The sequence below is a fragment of the Myotis lucifugus genome, unplaced genomic scaffold (genome assembly GCF_000147115.1).
Source record: "Myotis lucifugus unplaced genomic scaffold, Myoluc2.0 scaffold_352, whole genome shotgun sequence".
Lineage (NCBI taxonomy): Eukaryota > Metazoa > Chordata > Mammalia > Chiroptera > Vespertilionidae > Myotis > Myotis lucifugus.
In genome coordinates, this window is record NW_005871400.1 from 235,649 (window position 1) to 261,863 (window position 26,215).

At 39.2% G+C, this 26,215-nt stretch overlaps 1 protein-coding gene across 1 annotated transcript in view; it reads left to right on the top strand.

Moving 5' to 3' along the window:
- Positions 1 to 26,215, top strand: part of LOC102423522 (ATP-binding cassette sub-family A member 3-like) — a 254,535-nt gene that overhangs the window by 86,504 nt on the left and 141,816 nt on the right. Inside the window, exons 10-13 of the mRNA XM_023764831.1 lie at positions 3,889 to 4,062; positions 5,605 to 5,783; positions 6,505 to 6,639; positions 24,400 to 24,529. Coding sequence (XP_023620599.1) covers positions 3,889 to 4,062; positions 5,605 to 5,783; positions 6,505 to 6,639; positions 24,400 to 24,529 — 618 coding nt within the window. The remainder of the gene's footprint in view (positions 1 to 3,888; positions 4,063 to 5,604; positions 5,784 to 6,504; positions 6,640 to 24,399; positions 24,530 to 26,215) is intronic.

Genomic DNA, 26,215 nt, shown 5'->3' on the forward strand with positions numbered 1-26,215 from the left:
AGTTTGCTATCCCTTTGTTTTTGTTTCTGTATATTAGATAAAACTGCTATGCCACCCAGATTTTGTGGGATGGTCTTATGCAGTAGGTGTTTTGTGGGACCCAGTGGTCCTCTTAGACCACATGAGCTGGGTTTTCTAGGAAAGCCCCTTACTTGAGTTATTTGGCTTCTCCTGTTGTATTTGGGTTTTGAGTGTTATTGCCTTATTCATGGATGGAGTCTCCTCTCAGACTGGCTGACTATGTGCCACCCCTGAGCATGTCATGAAAGCTGTTGTAGAGATGCTGACCAAACAAAACAAAATAGAACACAACAAAATATACAGTGGAAGATAGAAAACAAAAGTGTACATAAGACCCCTATAGCACCAACAAAAGCAACCACTAGAAAAGAGAGAATTCAGAAAGAGAAGAGAGAGCAAGAATGGTAGAAAAAAATAAAGAAAAAAAATACAAGGACAAAACAAAACAAACAAACAAAAGAAGCACAAACAAAAAACCAACAGAAAATGGTGGCAGAATATATAGATGCAGAGCTGAAATAAAGAAAGTAAAAATAAAGAATTAGAGGCATAGGGGCAGGAAAATGGCTTAGAATAAGAGAGGGAGAAACGAAATGAAAAAACAAGAAAATAATTTATAAAGAAAAATAGAGGAAAAAGCAGATAGACTTATAATAAGAAAAAGAAAAAGGATGAAAAAGCAGGAGAAAAAGAGAGAAAAAAAACTGAGTAGTCAAAAAAAGAAAATTGAGCAGCAAAAGGAAAGAGGAAAGTTAGATATATGAATGAAACAACAGAGACTAGAATAATAAGAAATCAATAACACAGATAGATATAGAAGATAAATTTAAAAAGGCAAAAAAAAGAAAGGGAAGAGAAAAATAAAAAAGAAAATAGAGGGAAAAAGTGAGGAAAAGAGAAGAAAAAAGTAAAAAAGAAAGAAAGACAGTGAATTGGCATTTGTTTCAGCCGAGTGTAGTGCTTCCTGGGAGCGCACTTAGACCCCACTCTTCTCTGTCTGCCAATTCTGAGCTTCCTGTTCTGGAGGTAGGTGCTGACACTGTCAGGGACTGCCCTCTTTTGGCTTTCAGCTCCTGCTTGAAGCTCCAAGTGATCCACCTATTCACTGTTTGTGTCTCCACAGGCCTTGGCTGCCTGAAGGAGGGCCAATCTGCCCCCTGAAGCAGGTTTGTTAGCACACTTCCCCTGGCTCCCCAGGCTCCACCTCTGCCTGCTAGCCATCTGTCAATCTTAATCACTCAGAAGCCTGTTTCTGAAGGGGCCTTAGGCGGGAGGTGCTGTTTAGTTTTTAGGAAATGTGGTGGGTGTGTTTCCCTGTCCCAGAGCTACTCCTCCCCAAGTTGCCCAAATGATCACTCTTTCCTTGGCTAGACAGCGATCCTGTGTGGAGATCAGTGGGGCTGGCCGTAAACCTGGAGTTGTTATCAGTTCCCCCCTGTGGGGAAATGATCAGTCTGGTTCCCAGGTTAGTGGAGTGGGCGGCCCCTGCCCCAGTCCAGTCACTGCGGGCTCCTTGAGACTGTTCAAACCTGTGACTTTGGCCTCTACTTTTGTTCCTCTGTTAAGCTCCAAATGCAGGGCGTGGTGGCATGCTGTGGGTGGGACAGGCTGTGCCGCTTAAGGCTTGTTGTTGTTTTTTTTTCTTTTCCTGCCCTGTGGCTGCTGGGGTCCTATGACCAAATGCTCCTGGCTGCTGTTTTCCCAAGTATCATATCCTCAGGAAAGAATTTAAAATAAGAAGGGAAGGAAGAATCACTCCTAATAGTGTTTTACTTCATAATATCCAATTTCTATTTGGATGCTGCAATTTAATTCTAGATGAGGTTATCTGATTTCTTAACAAGACGTCTTTAACTCGGTTCATATAGATTTGCGGTGGAGTGCGGGAAACGTGTAAACTCGGGCCGATTGTAACTGCGTATTACCAAATATCTGTTTATGTAGGCAGCCTTATTTGCCCTCAGTACCCTGACATAGACTGAATATCAGTATCTGGAAACACAATCTAGGTCAGCAGTCGCCAACTTGTGGTCTGGGGACCACTGGTGGTCCATGAGAAAATTTTGGTGATCCACAGAAAAATTTGGACCTTATTTGCATTTTTAAAAAACCACTTGAATATTTTCAAAGAGTGCATGAAAATATGCAAAAGCAAGTAATTGCTCTAACAAAAATGACTGTTGGAGATAAATCCTCATTAAAGGCTTCTTATCTGATAGCACTTCAGACCTCGAAAAATAAAAAGCCGTATACAATTGGAGAAGAATTAATTCAGCCTTACAAGCCTGGGAAGAGGTTTTGGGAAGGCAGGCTGTCCAGACACTGAAAGCAATTCCTATGTCTGTTAACACTGTCAAATGCAGAATTGAAGACATGGCTGAAGATATTGAAAATCAAGTTATAAAAATGGTGGAAAATTCACCATTTTATTCAATTCAACTTGACGAATCAATGGTGAAAGTAACAAGGCGCTTCTCCTTTGTTTTGTGCGGAGAGCTGCAGGAAGAACTACTTTGTTGGCTCAGCTTGCCGGTGGAACAACTAGCTCTGAGATTTTTGAAGCAGGTTAATAGTTATTTCCTGGAACTCGGAATTGAATGGGAAGAATGTACAGATGGTGCCGCAAACATGACTGACATCTTTCAGGAATTGTTGCAAAGGTGAAAAATGTTGGCCACCTGGACATTTTGTCTACACACTGCATTATACATCATGAGCAATTTGCGGCGAAAAAAATGTCCCCAGAACTACACGAGGTATTATCAGATGTTATTAAAATTATAAGTGAAATTCGACACAAAGCTCTAATTCTCGAATATTTGAGGCGCTTTGCGAAGAAGTGGGTTCCCAGTATACTCCACCTTCTGCACGCTGTGGGGAGACGGCTGTCCAAGGGGCAAGATCCTAACCCGACTGTTCGCCTTGCGCGAAGAAGTCAAAATATCTTCCCAAAGTAAATTCCAGTCATTCTTATCAAGACCCCATTTTTGGATCTCCATTAAAAGTGAATACCCATTGCTGAGTGAAAAAGCAATGAACATTTTGATTCAATTTTCAACAATATATTTCTGCGAAAAAAACATTTTCATCTGTCTCAGCAATTAAAACTCGGTACCGGTCTCGGCTTGAAATAAATTCGGCTCTCCATCTTGCAGTAACGTCATTGGAGCCAAAAATCCATAAATTTATTTCAAGCAAACAGGAGGAAATATCACACTCTAAAAATGTGTAATACTTAAGCTTCAATTATTTCGTAAAAATTAATATTTTAATAAATTTGTTACAATTAAACAACCTTTGAAGATTTTGTTATAATTAAATAAGTATTTATAATGTTGTTACATCAAATAGGTACATTTCATATTAATAAAATGGAAGTTCTCTGATCATTATTTTACAAATGTATTTTATCTTTTTTAAAAAAATCATATTAGTGGCCTGCGAGATTTAAAATTATGAATTTAGTGGTCGTGAGGTCCAAAAGTTTGACGACCGCTGACCTAGGTATTTTCTAATTATGCCAATGATAGTATTTACAATATTTTATGTTGAGTGATAATAAATATGTAAATTTCCATTAAAAGTTGCAATAGTCATAGTTATTGCATATCTAATGATAAATTCAAGAAAAAGTAGTTTTTTAAATGTTTTAATTTTCATCTTTTATTCATTCAAAAACTACTTTTAAGCACTTAATAGGTGTCAAGCGTTTTCTAATGTGCTGAGGAAGCAGTGGTGAGCCGAGCAGACCAATGTCTATTCTCAATGTGCTTCAACTTTTAGGGCACTCGGAATAAAACCAAGGTATTTGTGTTTCAGATTTTCAGGTTGTTTGACTTGACCGTATTATTTCTCTCTGATTGGCAGCACACTTTGCTATAGCTATTGGAGGCTTCATTTATTTAATCAGCTACTTTCCAGCTCCCAGGATCTCTTCAAGTTACGCACAGATGACACTCATCGAGAAGCTGGCTTTTTCCCTCAGCTCAAATGTCGTAATGGCACTGGGAACCAAATACCTTGTCAGGGCAGAAATAAACAGTGAGTGGTAACCTTGTAAATTTTGCCACGTTCTCATAGGGTATTCACAGTTTTAATGTTACTGATATTGCTAAACTGTCCTAAAAAAAATTCACACTACTTTATACCATTACCTATAGTGCATGAGTTTGCACATTCCCTCCATAAATTTACTCAGGTCTTTTAAAAATTTTAAGTCTTTATTGATTGCAGAGAGAGGAAGGGACAGGGAGAGAAGGATAGAAACATCAGTTATGTCAGAATATCATTGACCGGTTGCCTCCTGCATTGCCTACTGCAGATCCAGCCCCAACCTGGGCATGTGCCCTGACTGGGAATCAAACTGTGACCTCCTGTTTTATAGGTCGATGCTCAACCACTGAGCAACACTGGCCAGGCCTCAGGTCTGTTAGGGTCTTTCCCTACTCCTTTTGGAGTTGCCACCTTCTGTTTAGGGGTAGGGATGAAGTGACATGGTTCTGCCTTTTAGTAACTTCCTTCTTCCTTTTTCCATCAATGAAAACCTATGCAAAACCCCTCTAGTCTGTTCTTTAGTTCTCATTCATCTCTACTGTGCAGTGACTGCATTTTTCCAAAATTACATATGTCAGTGAACATTTAGAATGAGGACGGGGTGGGGAGAGGAGCCGCTGTCTAAACCAAGCATGTCAACCTCAAAGGCTAACATGGGCCTAATAAACAAGGTTTAACTTTACATGGGCCGCAAAAAAACAAAAGCTTCAATTTTCATAGAAACGTGGGTTTATTTTGATAGAGACATGCTGAATACAAAGGGCTAAAATAAATGAGTCATCATTAACATAAAATAATAGAACATTTTAATAAAAATTAATATTTTTTCTTGAACATTAACTTAGCAGACACTGAATGCCTGCACAAATTAATAAGTGTAACACAAATAAACCTAATTTTCTTGTTCTCTGAAAGTGAAATATTTCCTGTTGTGCCCACCTAACAAGTCAGTCCAAGACTAATGACGTGGCAATCAGCTGCTAAAATATTCGCTGCTGGGATTAGTGGAGAGAAATGGTGCGCCTGCGCATAAGGCGCGTAAGGAAAATGAATGCAACACGATGGTAGTCATCAGTCATTAGCGAACATTGTAGTTCATTATTAATAATTATGTATAACAGGATATTGTAAAAATTAAGTTACGAAATTTTGTTAAAACGTTTCTTACATACCGTTATATTGGCTGGGCTGCAAAAATATTCGTTGCGGGCCACATGCAGCTCGCAGGCCGTGAGTTTGACATGCTTGGTCTAAACCTATAGCTCTGCTTATTTTTCGTAAAACTCCTTTTCCTGACTTTTTAGTATATTTTATTTTTGTTTAATTTATTACTGATTGTCTTTGTCATAGTAGGAGGCATATTACATGATTACTTGCTCAGATGTCCTAAATTCTAACAGCATAAGAAAGTAGCTGAATATAATAGTAATCTCTAGAGAACATTAACTTTTTTCACTCTTTCATTATGATACACATGAATAACTTTGTCTCAGTTGCCACCTAAATTTAATGTCTCCTGTTATCTCTTAGAAATTGGAATTAAATGGAGTAACATCTTCTCACCAAACACGGTGGAGAACTTTGTCTTTGCCTATATACTGGGAACATTTTTACTTGATGCTGTCTTGTACGGCCTTGTGGCTTGGTACATAGAAGCCGTCTTTCCCGGAGAGTATGGTGTGCCCAAGCCATGGAACTTCTTTTTGCTGGTGAGTTGTACTGCTTCTGTTATTGAGAGAGGACACAGTCCTATGGACATGATCTGTAATTTATATAAAAGGCAGCAGTAGTTAATTTTGCCCTGTCTATAATTGAATCAATAGGTCAGGTGAAAGAATCATTCTAATTACTTCAGGCATATGAATTCACTAACCTTTCCCTAATACACTATAAAGTCTCTACTATATATGTAATCTGTAGTTCATGGCCTGCCATCCAAAACTTAATAATCCATCACTTTTGCAGGCTAGTGTTTCATAAGGGATTGAACCCCAGCATAACAAAGTTAACATAGGGTGGCGTCTTCGGATACTAACACGGAGAAGTTTAGTTATGTTCCATATCTTGCTTGGCACTCACCACGTTTGGTTAGCCGCACTTCTTCACAGCAAAAAGGGCAGCATGTCTCCCTTCTTTTTCCCCTTATTATTACTGGCTTATGTGTTGCTAAGAGGAGACATGGCAGAGTGATAGGATATGTTCTACTGTGACCTCATTTTGCAGTGATTTCCTTTTGTTTCTCTCAGACAGATATGATTAATAGAGTCATCTCTTTTTATGCCTTGGGGGTTCAAATTATAGCCAATTAGTTCTAAAACTTAACCCCAAGCAATGTTCTGCCCATCTCAACATCAAGGGTAGCAGGCTAAATGACTTTCTACTGTTTTCTTCAGTGGTTTTTGCAATGATTACATTTTATTCTCTTCTTAGCCCTCTTACTGGTTTGGGGAAAAACCAAAGAAAACAAATGAATCAAGGCAATTTTACAAGACAATTGAAACCAAGTATTTTGAGGCTGAACCTACTGATTTGGTGGCGGGTATCCAGCTCCAACATTTGTGCAAGGTATTGTTTCACACATCTCTCTTCTTGAGGAAACTGATACTTAGTTTACAATTCACTGTCAATGTTTGTTATTGGAAATACCAAGAAACAGATCACATGATAATAAAAGAGGGCATTCTGCCTACTTCCTTTGAGAAAGATACAAATGAAATTTATACAAGATATAATAAAATTTTCTCCTTCCTCCAGAATAGTATCAGGCTTTCTATAAACTATAACTGTGGTCTTCTATGAATATACTCATTTTAAAATGTAGAGTCTAGAACAGCGATTTTCAACTGGTGTGCCACAGTGTTTTAAAATGTGATTATTTAGGGGCACTAATCTCTTTTTTCTTAGATTGTCAAATAAAAATGACAACAGCCAACACAAAAATAGCCATCCAGTGTGAATGAATCAAAATTATACCAATTTTTATCAGATCAGCAAGAAATATATTTTTTGGTGTGCCACAGAAATTTTAGTAATTAGTTTGTGCATGCCATGAAATGAAAAGGGTGAAAATCACTGGTCTAGAACATTAGTTTCTGTTCACAATGTTTTGCACTTGTCTATCTGTACTCTCCTCTGTCAGGGAAGGGATTCTTATATCTCTCAATCTATCTGGATCAGTTGCAGGCATGTAGCATTCAGGTATCCTGTGTACTTACTGGCAATACATTGCCTCTTGAAGGTCTGCCTACCTTGATTTGAGTTCCTAACCCTACAGCTTTGGTAATCACAGATCCTTCCATGCAAATTCAGGTTAATTTTGGAGGTGTTTATACTCCAGTGTGCTATATGCAGGTCTCTCTTTTGGTTGTGTAAGCCAAATACAAAACTCATTTTTTGCTCCTCAGGATTGCTTTGGCTATTTGGGTATTTTTTGTGGTTCATACAAATCTGGTAATTGTTTGTTCTGTTTCTTTTTTAAAATGCCATTGCAGTTTTGATGGGGATTGCATTAAATCTGTATATTGTTTTGAGTAGTATGGACATTTTAACTATCTTGATTCTTCCAATCCATGAACATGGAATATCTATTCATTTATCTGTATCTTTTTCAATTGCTTTTAATAATGTCATGTCGTTTTCAATGTATACATCTTTCACATCCTTTGTTTAAGTTTATTCCTAAGTATTTTATTCTTTTTGTTTCAATTATAAAATAAATTTTTTCTATTTCTTTTTCTGAGATTTCATTGTTAGTATATAGGAATGCAATGTGTTTTTGTATATTTATTTTGTATTCTACAACATTACTGCATTTGTTTATTGTTTCTAATAGTTTTTTGGTGGAGTCTTTAGGCTTTCTATATACAGAATCATGTCATCTGCAAAAAGTGACACTTTTACTTCTTTATTCCCAATTTGGATGCCTTTTATATCTTTCTCTTGCTTGAGTATATCTTTCTGATTGCTCTGGCTAGGACCTCCAGTACTATGTTGAATAAGAGTGGTTAAAGTGGACAGACTTGTCTTGTTCCTGATCTTAGAGAAAAAAGCTTTCAACGTTTCACTATGAAGTATATTAGCTGAGGGTTTGTCATATATGTCCTTTATTATGTTGAGGTACTTGCTTTCTATACTCATTTTATTGAATGTTTTAATAATGAATGGATGTTGTATCTTGTCAAATGCTTTTTCTACATCTATTGATATGATCATATGATTTTATCCTTTATTTTGTTAATGTGGTGTATTACATTGATTAATTTGTGTATGTTGAACTATCCTTGCCTCCTTCAACTGAACCCTTCTTAATCATGATGTATTATCTTTTTAAAGTATTATTGAATTCAATTTGCTAGTATTTTGTTTAGCATTTTTACATCTGTATTTATGAGAGATATTAGTCTATAGTTTTCTTTTGTTATTGCTACATTTGCCAGTTTGGTCTTAAGGTTATGATGGCCTCATAAAATGTGTTGGGAAGTGTTGCCTGTCTTTTAGTTGTTTGGAAGAATTTGAGAAGGACAGGTATTAAATCTTCTTTCTCTGAAAATATGGCTACTGTGGATGCTGGCCACCCTCCCAACAATGACCTCAGCTGAACAGTCACCTCACACAAAATGAGGCCCATTTTCTTGTGGGGTTGTCTTTGTTGCGACTATACTACAAGCCAACTCTTCTCTGTTCGCGCACAGGTGCTGATCTCAAGAGCATTCCTACACACCAATTTCTATCTTACATACACTTCCTGGATGCTAACTCCTATATTAAGGTGTACTTTCCAGAAAACCTGATTGGTGATTGTCTGTACCTGAGTGAACTGAGAAAGCAGATGACAAGATGAGAGGTAGACTAAAGTACAGTGGGGCCTTGACTTACGAGTGTCCCGACTAACGAGTTTTTTGAGATACCAGCTGTCTCTGGGCTGATTTTTTGCATTGAGTTGATAGAGTAATTTGAGTTAACGAGCTCCTTAACGAGCTCGGTCTCGGAACGAATTAAACTCGTAAGTCAAGGCCCCACTGTATAAGGAAGCAGTACAATGTCCACACGTCGTGAATTGGGGTGGTATTCAAGGGAAAAGAAATTTTCCTTTGGTGTCATGTTTCAAGTGTTTGAAAAAAAATGTGGGGAAAGTAATTATAGGGATTATGGAAGTGGATGGATATTGTTGGGTGAACTGATACACTGGAGATGGAAAATGAAAGGCGGTACGTGATTACCCATTAGCGGCTAGCTGAAATCCGGTGAGATTACCAGGAAGCATATGACGATATTTTCCTCTCCAGCAACCAAAGAGCATAAGAGCTGAGAACATTGCCCTATTCTGAAACATAAGAACAGCAGGGCTCTAGAGAAGGTTAAATTCCTAATTAAGCAGGTCTGCCATCCTAGGATTGGGGGGTGGGGGGGGGGGCGATCTTTCTTGGGAAGGAATATAACATGGATACATAGGATAGGAAATGTAAGATGCAAAAATCTTGAGTTCCAATTTCCCCTGAACCCTCAGGCTGCCAAAATGGCTCACTCCCCCCATTTAGGGGCAAGTATTTCTTTCTCTCTTCCTTGAAGATGATACAGTAGCCTCTGCCCCACAAGACAATCCACACCTCCTTCTGGCAACTAGAAATATAACTTGGGTGATGTCACAAAGGGTGGTAGACAGCCTCTAAGAGGACCTTCAGTGACCCACATCTCTTGATTTTCATGCCATTGAGTAGGGCTGGCCTGTAGAACTAATCAAAAACTGCCCAAGTGACAGACTACCTCCAGGGCTAAGTCACAGAAGGGGAAGTCAGATTCTAACTTAGGAGGATACTCAAGCAGTCACCTAAATGACTGAAGGGAGTCTCACATGGGATGCAATGACTCCTTCTCCCAGCAACTTGTACCGACTGTCAGCCTTCTGAGTAAGTACTTTAAAGTGGACCCTCCCATCTTGATTAAGCTTTTAGATGACTTGCTAACATTTTAAATACAAAATCATGCTGCCCAGTTCAGCATTTCTGAGGCCAGAAACTATGAGAAAAATACATATTTATTGTTGCTTCAAGCCACTTTGTTTTGGGTCATTTATTACTCATCAATACACTTTAAATAGATTTGGCACCTGGAAGTAGGATGCTGCCATAACAAGTAACTAATAATGTGGGAGTAGTTTTGGGATTGGAAAGTGAGGAAAGCTGGAAGAACCTTGAAGAGAGTGCTGGTGGAGCTTAAAGGGCCTAGAATAGATTGTTAACAAAAGCCAAATGGTCTTGGAGGTGGCTGCCACTGAAGGCTTAATCAGTGGTTCTCAACCTTCTGGCCCTTTAAATATAGTTCCTCATGTTGTGACCCAACCATAAAATTATTTTCGTTGCTACTTCATAAGTGTAATGTTGCTACTGTTATGAATTGTAATGTAAATATCTGATATGCAGGTTGGTCTTAGGCAACCCCTGTGAAAGGGTCGTTCGACCGCCAAAGGGGTTGCGACCCCCAGGTTGAGAACTGCTGGCTTAAGTGGAAGTGAGGAACTGCTGTTTAAACTGGAGGAAAGAATATTCCTATTATATAACAACTAGTGGCCCGGTGCACAAATTCTTACTCATTGAAAGGAAATTAATTAGAAGAAATATTTTAATATTGCTATTCGCCTTTTCTCTATAATAGAAATGTCAGAGGTGAAAGAAAATTAGTAAAATGTACATGAAAATAATATGTAAATTGATTAATAAATAAACAATAACAACATGATATAACAACAACAACAAAGATCTGGTATGAAAACTACAAAAACATGAAATAAAAACAACAAAATGATATGAAAACAATAAAAACATGGTATAAAAACAACATTGATACAAACAATGACTGATAAATTGATTAAACTTATTCTAATATCTCCCTGTATACTACATTAAGAGTAAAAACACTTTCAGAGTGCTTGACTAATTTCCCTAGTGATGAAGTATTTACAACTTTAACTTTAACGTCACATGCTCTTAGAACTCGAGAGAAAGCAACATATAATTGACCATGTGCGAAAATGGGTTTAGGTAGGAATATTCCTACTCTGTCTAGAGTTTGTCCTTGTGATTTATTAATAGTCACCATGAATGCTGGCATCATGGGAAACTGTCTTCGAATTAATTTAAATGGGAGGCCAGTGTCAGATGGGGACAAATCAGTTCTTGGAATCAGAACAACCTCTCCTTTGCAGATCCTGTTAATACTTCAGCCTTAATTATGTTAGGTCACAGTCTTGTGATAATAAATCTGGTATTATTACAAGACTGCATTTACTATTAAGATTTCTCAGTAGCATGATGATTGCACCTACTTGCCAAATAAATTGAATTTACATATATCATTTAAAAGAGCATTCAGCTTAATATTAAAAACCCTGGCTACCAAGTCAGATCTGTTTTCATTTTTTTTTGCCAGTGTTTTAAATTATTTATAATATCTGCCCATTTGGGGTTGCACGTCATAGTTACAAATAAATAGGGCTTGCCATACTTAGTTACAATTGCCATAGCATCCTGATATCGCTGCTGCATATTTCGGGGACTACCATCAAAAGATGATGGAAGTATTATCATTTTACCAATCAGAACATTGTCATTTTCAGATCTAGATGTGAGATAATCCATCAAACCACTATATTTTTCAACTCTCAACTTAGATTGGTTGCTTTAATGAAATTTATCTGATTGGCTTCCATTTTTGAATATGAATCGACAATATACTGCTGAGTGTCCTGCATTTAAAATAGGATTGAACGTGTCCCAGATGGAGAGATGAAATCCATAATATTGCATTTGTGTGACTTGCGTCCTTAACATTTCATCTAGTATTATTGTCAATTACACTGTTGTCTCTGAGTCTTAAGGCAATATCTGTTTCCCAGCCTTTTCACCATGTGGAAAAAGAATAGGATACATCACCCTGACTGGTTTGGCTCAGTGGATAGAGCGTTGGCCTGCGGACTCAAGGGTCCCAGGTTCGATTCCAGTCAAGGGCATGTACCTTGGTTGCGGGCACATCCCCAGTGGGGAGTGTGCAGGAGGCAGCTGATCGATGTTTCTCTCTCATCAATGTTTCTAACTCCCTCTCCCTCTCCCTTCCTCTCTGTAAAAAATCAATAAAATATATTTTTTTAAAAAGAAAAGAATATGATACATCATTGCGTCTAATGTAGGAAACAGGATACTGATTTGTTTCATTTTACTGGCATTTAGATTATTGGGATCTGGTTTACAATGAATGAGCAAGTCCCTTTCAATAGGAGGTTCTCCATCTTCGTTTCTGAATATGACAGCAACCTCGGTTACCCCGGGGAAAATTATATCTACCCAGGTCACTGTTACAATCGTATTTAATTGCCATTGTTACTTTTGAGGGAGCAATACCTTTCACTGCTGCTTCAGATTGGGCTTCCTTTTCTATCTCATGTAGCATCTTGTATGATTTTGTTAATTTATTTATTTCATTCATGAGGTTGCTGATATTGATCATGAGTCTTTCTGAGCAAGCTTGGTTTTCTGGCATTGCTAAATTTTACTCATTGCTACAGCTGTATCTAAAATATAGAGTTGAGCAAACTTCTGAGAAACACCATCCGAAGGATGAAAAGTTCCAGTACGGTGATAAACTTGTCCGTGTATCCTAAAACAGTATGGCCCATATCCTGATGGCGATGCAATATTTGCACCCATTGAAGCAAAAGCAAAAGAACTATTTATCAAATGAATATTTGCCATGAAATTTTTACTGTCAGAACCTTCATTTATCATTAATTGTTTTAAATATGCTGGGTAGTATGGAAAATTTATATAATTTGGAGAAATGTTGCCTTTGCTACAACATTAAGTAAATTTTCCATCGGATGGTTTTTCATTGGAGAAATTTAGGGATAGGCAAAATTGACATGTAACAGTCATCCCGCCACAACTGTGTTTGATAATTGCATCCTCATTTACCTCATTTTCGCTATGAAGGCAGTTCCTACCAGTATTGGTAGTACTTGTTGATAACTGTTCTTCAGACATATTCTGTCGATGACACCGCTTTCTTTCAGCCTCAGAGGTATGTTGTGCCAATAGTTGGTCTTCAGACATATTCTGTCGATGACACCGCTTTCTTTCAGCCTCAGAGGTATGTTGTGCCAATAGTTGGTCTTCAGACATATTCTGTCGACAATTTCAGCTTCAGAATGTCAACAAAAATGTGACGTCATTATCCGGCACCCACAGCCACCGTTTGCGGGCTGGGCTGGGCTGTGGGCCGCATTTCATGCCATGGCAGCATGGGCTGCGATTTGGTGGGCTGTTGCTCCGGGGTGGTGGTGGGGCCTGTGTCCCACTTGGGGGAAGCCAAGTGTTGTTTTGTGGCGCTAGGTCCGTGGTGTTGTTTCTCTGTGCGCATCATGGCAGCTCCTGCATTGAGTGTCTGCTCCCTTGTGGTCAGTGCATGTTATAGCAACCAGTTGGAAAGTAGGAAGGACAGTTAGCTTATTAGGTATATATATATATATATATATCACCTGCAATAACGTGGGAATAGAGAGGAAATGTACCTTATGAACTGTTTGAGCTAAAGTTATTTTCAGGCATATTAATGAAGGAACTGCCTGCATTTTTGTTGCCTTAAGTAAAATGTAGTTTATGTGAGAGGAAAGAGAAGCAGAAGAAAGGACTGTTGAACATAAAGGAGACAGGTATTGGTTTTGATAATTCCCAGCCTCTCTAGATGGCAAGTGATGTTGAAATTAAAGAGTGGCTTCCAATCAAAGAGAAAATCCAGGTCATTGTCAGAAAAACATTATATAATGTTGAAGACAAAATGGTGAGTAAAACCTTTTGTTTTTAAGATAGCAGAAGGATCTAAGGCAGTGCCTCATAGAGCTTTTCAATCAAACAGCATTGTGGGAGCCTCAGCAGAAGCCACAGGAAGAGAAGAATTGTTTCAAATTTATTTGTGGGCCTGGATTTTGTCACTACAGTGAGTGCAATGTTTTAAATAAAACTGTACCAGAAGAAATACCAGCAGCTTATACCTAAAAGGACAGAGATAGTAAAAAATAAAAAGAGGACTTTGGATTACCAAAATCTACAAATAGAAAGCAGGCCAAAAATAAAACTCAGCTGTAGACATCAACTGCCTTTCATGGAAGCATGATTCAGAAGGCAGAGCTGACCACAGGCGGAAGAGCCAAGAGCCTTGTAGGAAGATTCTCTTGTTTTGATTCCTAATCAGGGAACTGCCAACATTCTGATTAGTGGATTTCAATGTTTTCCACTTATTTCGGTGGGAATGTATGCAGTGGTTAGCCTTTGTGTGTACCACCATTTTATGTTGGATTTGTGGGGAAGGATGGGGGATGATAGACTTCATGTCTCTTTGGTTGACAGGTTTTCAGATATGGAGTAATTGTACTTTAGGAGGTGTTCTCTAGAAACTAGACCACAGAAGTCTTATTCACACCTGGACTTGATTTAAGTGACAAGACCCTGGATTTTGAGCTGATCCTATTAAAGGATTAAAACTTTTGTGGAACCGGAAGCAGATGAAGGCGTGTTTGAGAAGAATACGAATCAGTGGAGACACCTGGTGGATAATTGTTGGCAGCCTTCATGCCGGCTTCCAGGGATCCTCACTGCCTTGCATTCACATCCTTGGACAGTCCCCTCCTGCACTGAATATGGCTGACTCTGTGACTATAGAATATTGTAGAAATGAAGTATGGGACACCCAGGACGTGGAAGTCATTGTAGCTTTTTCTTTGGTCTTGAATATCATGCTCTAAAGACAGCCACCATGTCATGCAAGCTGCCATGTGGAGCAGCTCATATGGATAAGAACCGAGGCTTCCCAAGACAACCAGTGCCAACTTAAGAATGCCTGCTGGGTAGTAAATGCCCAGGTCTCAGTCAGACCTTCAGATGACTGGAGCCCTGGTTGTCATCGTGATTGCAGCCTCAGAGAGACCCTGCACCAGTCCCGCCCATCTAATGTACTACGTGCCTGTGCTTCGCTGGTAAGCCTGGAGGACATTCATTAAAGCAACAAGTCTAGTGAGAGGAACACAGCATCACTGATAACTGCTGGAAGTAGGAGCTACTTTAACAGAACTGGACTCACTGATAGCAGTGGAGATAATATGACTCCAAAATAATCAAAGCCATGCCCTAGCCTGTTTGGCTCAGTGGATAGAGCGTCGGCCTGCAAACTGAAGGGTCCCAGGTTCGATTCCGGTCAGGGGCATGTACTTTGGTAGCAGGCACGTCCCCAGTGGGGAGTGTGCAGGAGGCAGCTGATCAATGTTTCTCTCTCATCAATGTTTCTAGCTCTCTATCCCTCTCCCTTCCTCTCTGTAAAAAATCAGTAAAATATATATTTAAAAACAATAATCAAAGCCAGGTGGTGGCATGGGGAAGAACAATTGTATTTAATAAGTGGCAAGTATGGAGTGCCAGTCTGGGACACCTGATCCACAAATGATTGTTAAAAAATCACAGTTTTCTTGAGGCAAGATAGATGGATAGCCAATGAGGGTATTGCTCAAGCCATACAACTAGAAGCAAGAAAAGTAGATCATCAAGAGTTGAGGACAGGTGCCCAGTGCAAATTAGTGGTCTCTTTCACAGTTTCCATGTTCAGAGCTGATGACACCCGTTGACTGAAGGAAGAGCTGGATTGCTAAGTGAAACACTCAGCAACATCATTGCAAATGTACTTGATAATGACTACACACCTTTTGCAAAGGGACATCAGCCATTTGAGTAACCATATCATCATGGACCTCTTATTAGAGCTGGGGTATATGCAGGCTGGGTAATTAATGGAATTCTGGCCCTTGTCTGGCATATAGTGGGTACACTGGGACTATAGACCCACTTAGTGGGCATTTTCACAGTAGTCAAATGTAATTAGAAATGACATACTTGGTAGTTATATTAACTCATGTATTGACCCCTTGGCCTCAGGAAGAGCTGTCATACTGGGGAAAATCAAGTGGAATCCTTTGAAAATCAAAAGCAATATCACATTCTGGGGGGAGTGGCAGAGATTAGAGTGGTATGAGTGACACTACCCCAATATATCTCCCTCTATTTAATTTACCATTTTAGTTTTTGCAAAAATCTATCCAGATGGATCCTAGGGGATGACAAATACCAGAAACTCAAGCAAATAGCACCTAGTTACAGCTGTTGTGCCAGATGTGGGACTTTTCATCTATGGTAGGAGATAGACATAGCCCAAGAACATGATATTGGGCCATTGATATGGCAATTTCTTTTTTTCCATCACCATCAGAAATGAGGATCATAGACTTTTGTATTCGTTTGAAATGAGCAACAACAGTATTCAAGTATTTGTCCAGGGCTATAAATTCCTTGGCCCTCTGTTCTAATACAATACGAACAGACCTGGACTTTCCATTCATCTTGCAGAGTGTCACTCTGGCCCACTATATGATAGTTGGACCAGATAAACAAGAAATGGGAAGTATGTTGGAAGCCTTGGTAAGACACATGTACTCTAAGGAGGGGACAGATAAAGCCTATAAAGATTCAGGGGGCTCACTACATCAGTAATATTTTAGGAGTTCAGTTGTCTGGGACCTGCCAGTTATCCTTTCCAGAGTAAAGGAGGACTTAGTGTAGTTTACATCTCTCACCATGAAAAAGGAAGAATAATGCCTAGTAGGCCACTTCAGGTTTTGGAGGCATAGTGTGTACACAGGGATACTGCCTTTCCCTATACAAAAATGATGTGAAAAGCTGCCACTTCTGAGTGGAGTCCAGAGCAGGAATGGGTGCTGTAGCAGGTCCAGGCTGTAGTAAAACCAGCCCTGCTGCTTGGACATCACAACCCAGAAGACCCTGGTATTAGAGGTGTCATGCTGGAAGAGGATATGCTGATTTCATGGCAAGCTTCAGTGGGAGAATAACAATGCTGATCTGCAATTGAAGCTGAGAACTATACCTTTCAAAAACAGTTCCTGGTATGCTGTTGGGCTTGGTAGAGATGAAGCATGGGACACCAAGTAATGCTGTGTCCAGAAATGGCCATTATGAGAGGGTTTCAAGATCATGGTGGAGTAGGTTGAAGCTATACTTACTTCCCAGGATCAAACTGGAATTACAACTAAATCTATAATAATAAAAGTGTAATATGCTAATTAGATTGGATATCCTTCTGGACGTCCTTCGGGACAACCTTCCGGACGAAGCCGGGGCTGCGAGGGAAGCCCGGGTCCTGGGTGCCAGAGGGAAGCTGGTGCTGGCAGCTGAGGGAAGGAAGGCCTACTCTTGCATGAATTTTGTGCATCAGGCCTCTAGTTAAAGAATAATCATCCTGAATAACCAAGTGAAGACTAGCTGAAGAGAAGACTTTTGACCAGGGAAGAAGCCATATCGAGACTGATAGGAAGGGTGGAGATGTGAAAAGGCCTGGTCCCACTCCCATGAGTGGCAGCTGAGGTTCTGGAGGGTTATTTCAGCTGAAGGAATGTTCCCACTGAGAAGGTGGATCCTAAGCGATAAGCCCGACTCCCCAGCCCAGAGCACCAGAACCAGGAAGAAGCGTCCACATAATATTCAGTTGTGAAAAGCAGAGTGTTTCTGTCCACCATTGGAAGACACACAGGCACCCTCTTAAATGGCCAACACACAAAATTTTGTTCACAGCTATTCATCCTGGGCTCCAGCAGAGGGAGGGTGGAGTGGACTAGAATTGCCTGAGGAGAGTCTGGGGTTTGTGGCTCTGGGGAGGGAGCTGAGGTGACAGCCCCCATACAGCAGATGCCAACCTTCTTGGGTGGAGCACTCTCCTCTGTGAGGCCTCAGCCTTGGGAAAAGCAATTGCCTCACCTTCTGGACACCCTCTCATCCCACCCTGCAGAATTCAGGCCCTACTGAAGAGTGAGCTGCATTGGCCAGGGTGTTAGAGGTCTGGACAGACTCAGGGGGTGTCAGTGCCTGAGTTGTCTGGCTTTGGAGCGGGAGCCATTCTCTACACGTTCTTGTGAATTTGACTCACACTTTCCCCTCATGGAAGATCTGACTGAACCACCTTCCTGGGTTCTGGCTAACCCAATCTCTGGGCTTCAGAGGCCCCACTCACCCGACTTCTAGTGACTCCACCCAGCTGAGTTCAGGGAAAAATTTGTACAGACACACTCATGTGACCCTGGGGCAGGAACCACACCCATTACCTTTCCTGAAGCCTGACCAGCCCCTTCCCCTCACAGGAGATCCTTCTGACCCCACCAGAAGCTTTTTCAGTGACTGGACCTAACAAGTAGCCAGCAGGCAAAGGCAGGTGGAAACAGATCTTGGGAACCCTTGGAACATTTGCTGACCGGCCTCTGGCCCAATGCTGGAAAAATACCTTGGTGCGCAGCTTGGTCCTTTCTACATGCACCCAGGCCCAGCAGAGGCCACCACAAACTATGAATTGCTTGTAGCTCCAACAAGTTGCTGAGGGCCAGTCACACACATGCCTGACATTAACCTGCCCTGCAGTCCCTCCAACGAGGCTCAGAACCAACACACCCAGTAGCTAGCTTCAGACAACACTGGAGCAGGATCCAACAACTTCACAAGAAGCATATTCAAAGGGAGATCTCAGCAGGCACTAAACCTGCTGAATTCCTCTTTGTGTGGTCAGCACCTGCACAACAGCTCGCATGCTATAGTCATGGTTGAGCCTCATAGGCAGCCAGCCTGAGTGTCAATCCCATGCACAAAGGGGCCAATAACAAGCAAGACTCAATTACAAAAGGAGGGCCCACATAACACACACAAAGGACATTCCTAGTGCACCCAGCTCAGGAGATCAAGGATAATGTGTGACTAGGTCCCACATGACACCTACTACATAAGGCCACCCCACAGACTGGGAGTCATAGCAGATCTACCTAATACATAGGCACACACACACAGAGGCAGCTAAAGGGGACCCAAAGTGAAAGAACAGGAAAAATCTCCAGAAAAAGAGCTAAGTGAAATGGAGGCAAGCAGCTTATCAGATATAGAGTCCAAAATAATGGTCACAAGGATGCTCAAGGAACTTAATGAGAACTACAACAACATGAACAAGGACATAGAAAACATAAAAAAGGACCAGAGAGAAATGAAGAATACAATATATGACACCAAGAATACTCTTTAAGGACTAAAGAGTAGGTTCAATGAAGCAGATAATCTACTCAGTGATTTGGAAGACAAGATAGGAAATAAAATCTTTTATCAGAGCAGAAAAAAGAAAAAATAATAAGAATGAGGATAGTTTAAGGGACCTTTGGGACAATATGAAGCTTAACAACATCTGCATTATAGTGATATCTGGAGAAGACAGTAAGAGATCAAGAAATTGATTAAAGAAATAATAACCAAAAACTTTCCTAACCTGGTGATGGAAAAAGACACACAAGTCCAGGAGGCACAGAGAGTCCCATACAAGATGAACCCAAAGAGGCTCAAACCAAGACACATCATAATATGCCAAAGGTTAAAGACAAAGAGAGATTCTTAAAAGCAGCAAGAGAAAACAGTTAGTTACCTACATGGGAACTCCCATAACACTGTCAGCTGAAATCTCAACAGAAACTTTGCAGGCAGAAGGGATTGGCATAAAATATTCAAAGTGATGAAAAGCAAGGACCTACAACCAAGACTACTTTACCCACCATGGCAATCATTTAATATTGAAGGAGAAATAAAAAGCTTCCCATGCTCTGGCCAGTGTGCTCAGTGGATAGAGTGTCAGCCCCATGCACCAAAGGCTTGCAGGTTTGATTCCCAGTTGGGGGCACATACCTGGGTTGCAGGTTTGATCCCCAGCCCTTGTTGGGGTGCATGCAGGAGGCAACCAATTGATGTGTCTTTCTCACATTGATGTTTCTCTCTCCCTCCCTTTCACTCACTCTAAAAATTAATGAAAAAAAAAAAAGAGTTCTCAGATAAGGATTAACAAAACAAAACAAAAAAGCTTCCCAGATAAGAAAAAGCTAAAGGAGTTTGTTACCACCAAACTTGTATTATGAGGAATGTTCAAGGGCCTGCTTTACTAACTAATAGTAGTAGTAGTAGTAGTAGAAGAAGAAACAAAACAGAGAAATATAATTTAGAAAATAAAATGGCAATAAATATATACCTATCAAGGTTCACCTTAAATGTAAATAACTTAAATGCTCAAATCAAAAGACATAGGGTGGCTAAATAGATAAGAAACAGGACCCATATACATGCTGTCTTCATGACCCACCTCAGAACTAAAGATACATACAGACAAAAGTAAAGGGATGGAAGAAGATATTTCATGCAAATGGAAATGAGAAAAACTGGGGTAGCAATACTTACATCTGACAAAATAGATTTTAAAAGGCTATAGTAAGAAACAAAGAAGGATACTACATAATGATAAAGGGAGCAATCCAACAAGAGAACATAACTTCTGTACACATTTATACACCAGAATGTAAAAAGCAAATTTTTTAAATATATATTTTATTGATTTTTTTACAGAGAGGAAAGGAGAGAGATAGAGAGTTAGAAACATCGATCAGCTGCCTCCTGCACATCTCCTACTGGGGTTGTGCTCACAACCCAGGTACATAAAAAGCAAATTTTGATGAACATAAAGGGGGAGATTTACAGTGATACAGTCATAGTAGGGTATTTTAAGACCCATTGACATAAATGGATAGAACTTCCAGAAAGAAAGTCAATAAGAAAACAGTGACCTTAAATGACAAATTATATCAGATTGATTTAATTGATATCTTCAGAGCATTTCACCCCAAAGCAGCAGAATATACATCCTTTTAAAGAGCACATGGAAGATATTTTTAGGATAAACCAAATGTTAGTACACAAAACAAGTTTCAATAAATTTAGGAAGATTGAAATCACATCAGGCATATTCTCTGACCATAATAGTATGAAACAAGAAATCAATCACGAGAAAAAAACTGAAAAATCCACAAAGACATGGAGGCTAAATAGCATGTTACTAAACAATGACTGGGTTAACAATAAGATCAAGGAAGAAATAAGATACCTTGCAACAAATGAAGATGGGAACACAACAACCAAAATCTATGGGACACAACAAAAGCAGTCCTAAGAGGGAAAGTCATAGTATTACAAGTCTACCTCAAGAAACAAGAAATCTCTCAAATGAACAATATAACTTTACACTTAAAGAAACTGAAAAAAGAACAAGAAACAAAGTCCAAAGTGAGTAGAAGGAAGGAAATAGTAAAGATCAGAGCAGGGGTAAACAAAATAGAGTCTAAAAACATAATACAAAAGATCAGTGGAACCTAGAGCTCTTCCTTTGAAAAGATAAACAAGATCAACAAACCATTAATCACACTCCAAGGAAAAAGAGAGAGGACTCAAACAAAATCAGAAATAAAGAAAGATATAACAACTGACATAAAAGAGATACTAAAGATTTTAAGAAAATATTATGAACAATGCTATGCTAAAACATTGGACAATCCAGAATAAATAAATTCTAGAAACATACAATCTTCCAAACCTGAATCAGGAAGAATCAGAGAATCTGAATAGACAGATTACAACTGGTTACATTGAAGCTGTAATTTAAAAAACCTCCAGTAAACAAAAGTTCTGGGCTGGATGGCTTCACAGTTGAATTTTACCAAACATTCAAAGAGTAACTAACACCGATCCTTCTCAAACTATTCCAAAAGAATTCAAGAGGAGAGAAGGCTCCCAAGCTGTTTTTATGAGGGCAGCATTACTCTAATTCAGTGGTTCTCAACCTGTGGGTCGCGACCCCTTTGGGGGTTGAACGACCCTTTCACAGGGGTCGCCTAAGACCATCGGAAAACACATATATAATTACATATTGTTTTTGTGATTAATCACTATGCTTTATGTTCAATTTGTAACAATGAAAATACATCCTGCATATCATATATTTACATTATAACATTATTCATAGCAGTAGCAAAATTATAGTTATGAAGTAGCAATGAAAATAATTTTATGGTTGAGGGTCACCACAACATGAGGAACTGTATAAAGGGTTGTGGCATTAGGAAGGTTGAGAACCACTGCTCTAATTCCAAAACCAGTTAAAGACACTATAAAGAAAAAAAATTATAGGCCAATCTCTCTCGCAAGCATAGATGCTGAAATCGTCAACAAAATATTAGCAAACCAAATCCAGCAATACATTTAAAAGGCCATACATTGTCATCAAGTGGGATTTATTCCAGGGATGCATTATTGGCACAATATCTACAAATCAATAACTGTGATATACTGCATAATAAACAAAATGATAGGATAAAATCACACAATCATATTAATAGATGCAAAAAAAGCATTTTATAATATCCAGCACCCTTTTATAATAAAATTTTTTAATGAAGTGGGAATAGAGTGAGCATATCTCAGCATGATAAAGGCCATATGTGACAAACCCCACAGTCAACATCATTCTCAATGGGCAAAACTAAAAACATTTCCCTTGAGTCAGGAACAGGACAGGGATGTCTGCTTTCAGCAGTATTATTCAACATGGTTCTGGAAGTCCTAGCCACAGCTATCAGACAAGAAGGAGAAAAAAAAACAGGCATCCATTGAGAAAGGAAGAATTAAAACTGTGATTGTTTGCAGATGACATGATATTGTATAAAGGGAACCCTAAAGACTCCACCAAAATACTACTAGAACTGACAAATGAATGCAATGAAAGTTGGGAGATATAATATAAATATCCAAAATCAGTTCCATTTTATACACCAATAATGAACTATCAGAAAGGCAAACTAAGAAAACAATCGCATTTGCAGTTGCTTAAAAAACAACCTAGCAGTAATTTAACAAAGGACGTAAAAGACCTACACTTGGAAAATTATAAGACACTTGGTAATATTTGGATTCTATTTTTTAAACATTGGGCAATAATTATAACTATAGGAATTTATGAAGTAGAGGGACATGATCTGATTTATGTTTTGAAAAGACCACACTGGCAGCTGTGAGGAGTATGAATGGAAGGAAGAAAACAGATTGGAGGCTTTTATAGAAGCATAGGTAAGTGAAGGCCGCGGGGATAGGCTTGTGGTAGTGGAGAACAAATTATGCAGATTCAGAATATATTTTGGAGTTAGAACTGAAGAAAACTTGCTCTTCAGTTGAATGTATGATTGAGGGAAAAGGAGGAATTATAGTGGCTGTCAGTTGTGGCTTGAGCAAATTGGTGTTTAGTGGAGCAATTTGTGGATACTAGAGACACCGGGGGGGAGAATTTGAAATTTGTTTGGTAAGTTTGTTTTCAAGTGAAGCTTTGGGGAATTAAGAGCTACAGAGACACTTAAACATTCGTCCAAGTAGAGATTTCAAATAAGCAGTTACACGACAGTGGCGTTCAAGCCTAGGGACAAGGCAGAATGAGGACACCGAGATAGAAAACACCCACTGCCATTGGGGTTAAAAAGGAACAGCATCTTCTTTTTGTTACACAAGATGGTTTGTCTTTATTCACCATCAGTGGCATGTGATGGAAGGAATATATACTTTAAGTCTGAATGAAATGTGCTTGAATACCAGCTCTCCCATTAAATATTGTTTCTTAAGCTGTCTTCACTCAATTATAATTAAAAATTTAACCACTATTTTCTCACTAGTTTTTATAGTGACTATTTCTGCTCTAGGTAAGCAAATATTTATATACCATGTCTCCTTGAAGGCATCTACGTTTCCTTAAATTTAAAGCTAGTTGCCTGATAAACTCACCTCTCTGAGGGGTTCAAGTATTTTGTATCTTACTAGGTACTTATTTGCTAGAGTGGGAATGATGCTCTTTCCATATTTTTGCATCTTAAGCAGAAATGCTACAAGTCTACACATAAGAAATTTGAGATGCTGATAGAACATCTAAGTTTTAGATGTCCTATCTATATTTTCAATTTTGAGATGCCTATAGAACATCTAGGTTTTAGATGTCCTATCGATATTTTCAATTGTCCTATCTATATTTTCAAATTAGGACAAAGGCATTGACTGAAAAAGAATATAGCCTTATCAACTTCAAGATGATTATTGAAACAAAACAAGAATGGATGAGATTGCTCAAGGGGTATTTATAGATTTATTGTGAAATTCTAAAACTTTTGTTATGCTATCACATTTTTTCCCTTTTCACAGTTTTTACTTCTTACATTTTGATTTTTCTGCCTCATGAGCTTATGTGGTATTGTTTCTTCTATAGATAATTCATATATATAAGTGCGTGTTCTTCCAAAGTGATATATGTAGATACAATTAGTATTTTGGGGTTTTTCCTTCACAGGAATTCCGAGTGCACAACACTACCAAACTAGCTGTAAAAGACTTGTCTTTGAATGTATATGAGGGACAGATCACTGTTCTTCTAGGACATAATGGGGCAGGAAAATCTACTACTCTATCTATTCTCTCAGGTATGTATTTACCTCTGGTCAGAGGGTGTCCTCACATAGACACTGTAGATTAAGCTTACAGATTTTTAACAGTTTAGTCATTTCAGTGATACATAAAATTGTTTTGTAACACTCTGTCTTTTTAAGTTGTAAATGACTTGTGAGAGGTACCAGGTGTCAGATTTTGCAAAGACATCAAAGTAGCCATTATAAACATGTTCAAAAAACAAAGAACTTATATGCATATATGCATAACACATGGACATAGACATTAGTGCAGTGAAGACTGGGGTGGGCAGGAGTGGGGTGGAATGGGTCAATGGGGTAAAAAAGGGGGATATATGTAAAACTTTCAACAATAAAGATAAATTTAAAAAAACTAAAGGAAACAATGATTAAGGAAATAATGGAAAGTATGAAAAAAATCTCAATAAGTAGAAAATATAATAGAAAAATTGAAATTATTTTTATTTTATTGTTAATCCCCACTAGAGTATTTTTTTTTCATTGAGAGAGAGAGAGAGAGTGGAAGGGAGGGAGGGGAAGAGAGAGAAAAACATCAATGTGAGAGAAACACATCGATTGGTTGCATATTACATGCACCCTGACCAGGGCCAAGGAGCAAACCCACAACCCAAGTACGTGTCCTTGACCAGGAGTCAAACCCATGATCCTTTGTTTCACAGGCCAATGCTCTAACCAATAAGAAACATTGGCCAGGTTAGAAATTATTTTTAAAAACCAAGTGGAAATTCTGGAGTTTAAAAACACAATAACCAAAGTGAAAAATATATTAAGAAGCTCATTGGTAGATTAGAATTGTCAGAGAGAATCAGTGAACTTAAAGATAGACTGATAGAGGTTATACAGTCTGAAAAACAGGAAATAAAGAATTAATAAAAATTAACATAGGTAAGGGATCAAGATGGCAGTGGATCAGGTGGAAATTACACTCACCTCCTCACAGGACTGAATTGGAACTACACTAAATTATAGAACAATCAACCTGAATATCTAACTGAAGATCAGCTGAACAGAAGACTTATAACCAAGGATTTACAGAAGAAGCCACTTTGAGACTGGTAGGAAGGGCAGAGATATGATAAGAGCTGGCCCTGCATCCCCATATAGCTGTTGAGAATCAGAAGGGATATCTTATCAGCAAAGGTGACCCCTTAAAAGTGTGCAGTCTCAACCCTATGCAGAGCTCCTCAGCATAGAGCTCCAGAACTGGAAGAGGAGACTACATAAAATCTGGCTGTGAAAATCAGCAAGGATTCTGTCTTCCAGGGAGAGAGAGGGGAGTCTGCTTGAAACCCAGGCAACCTTTTTTTTTTCAAATATATTTTATTGATTTTTTACAGAGAGGAAGGGAGAGGGATAGAGAGCCAGAAACATCAATGAGAGAGAAACATCAATCAGCTGCCTCCTGCACACTCCCCACTGGGGATGTGCCCGCAACCAAGGTACATGCCCTTGACCGGAATCAAACCCAGGACCCTTGAGTCTGCAGGCCGGCGCTCTATCCACTGAGCCAAGCCGGTTCTGGCAACCCAGGCAACCTTTTAAAGGGCCAGTGCACTAAATATCATTTGTAGCCATTCACGCTGGGCTCTGGTGGAGGGAGAGTGGCTCAGAATGGGCTGGAGTCATGCAAAGAGAAAATGGGTTGAGGCTCCAGGGAGAGAGGTGAATGGACAGCCACCA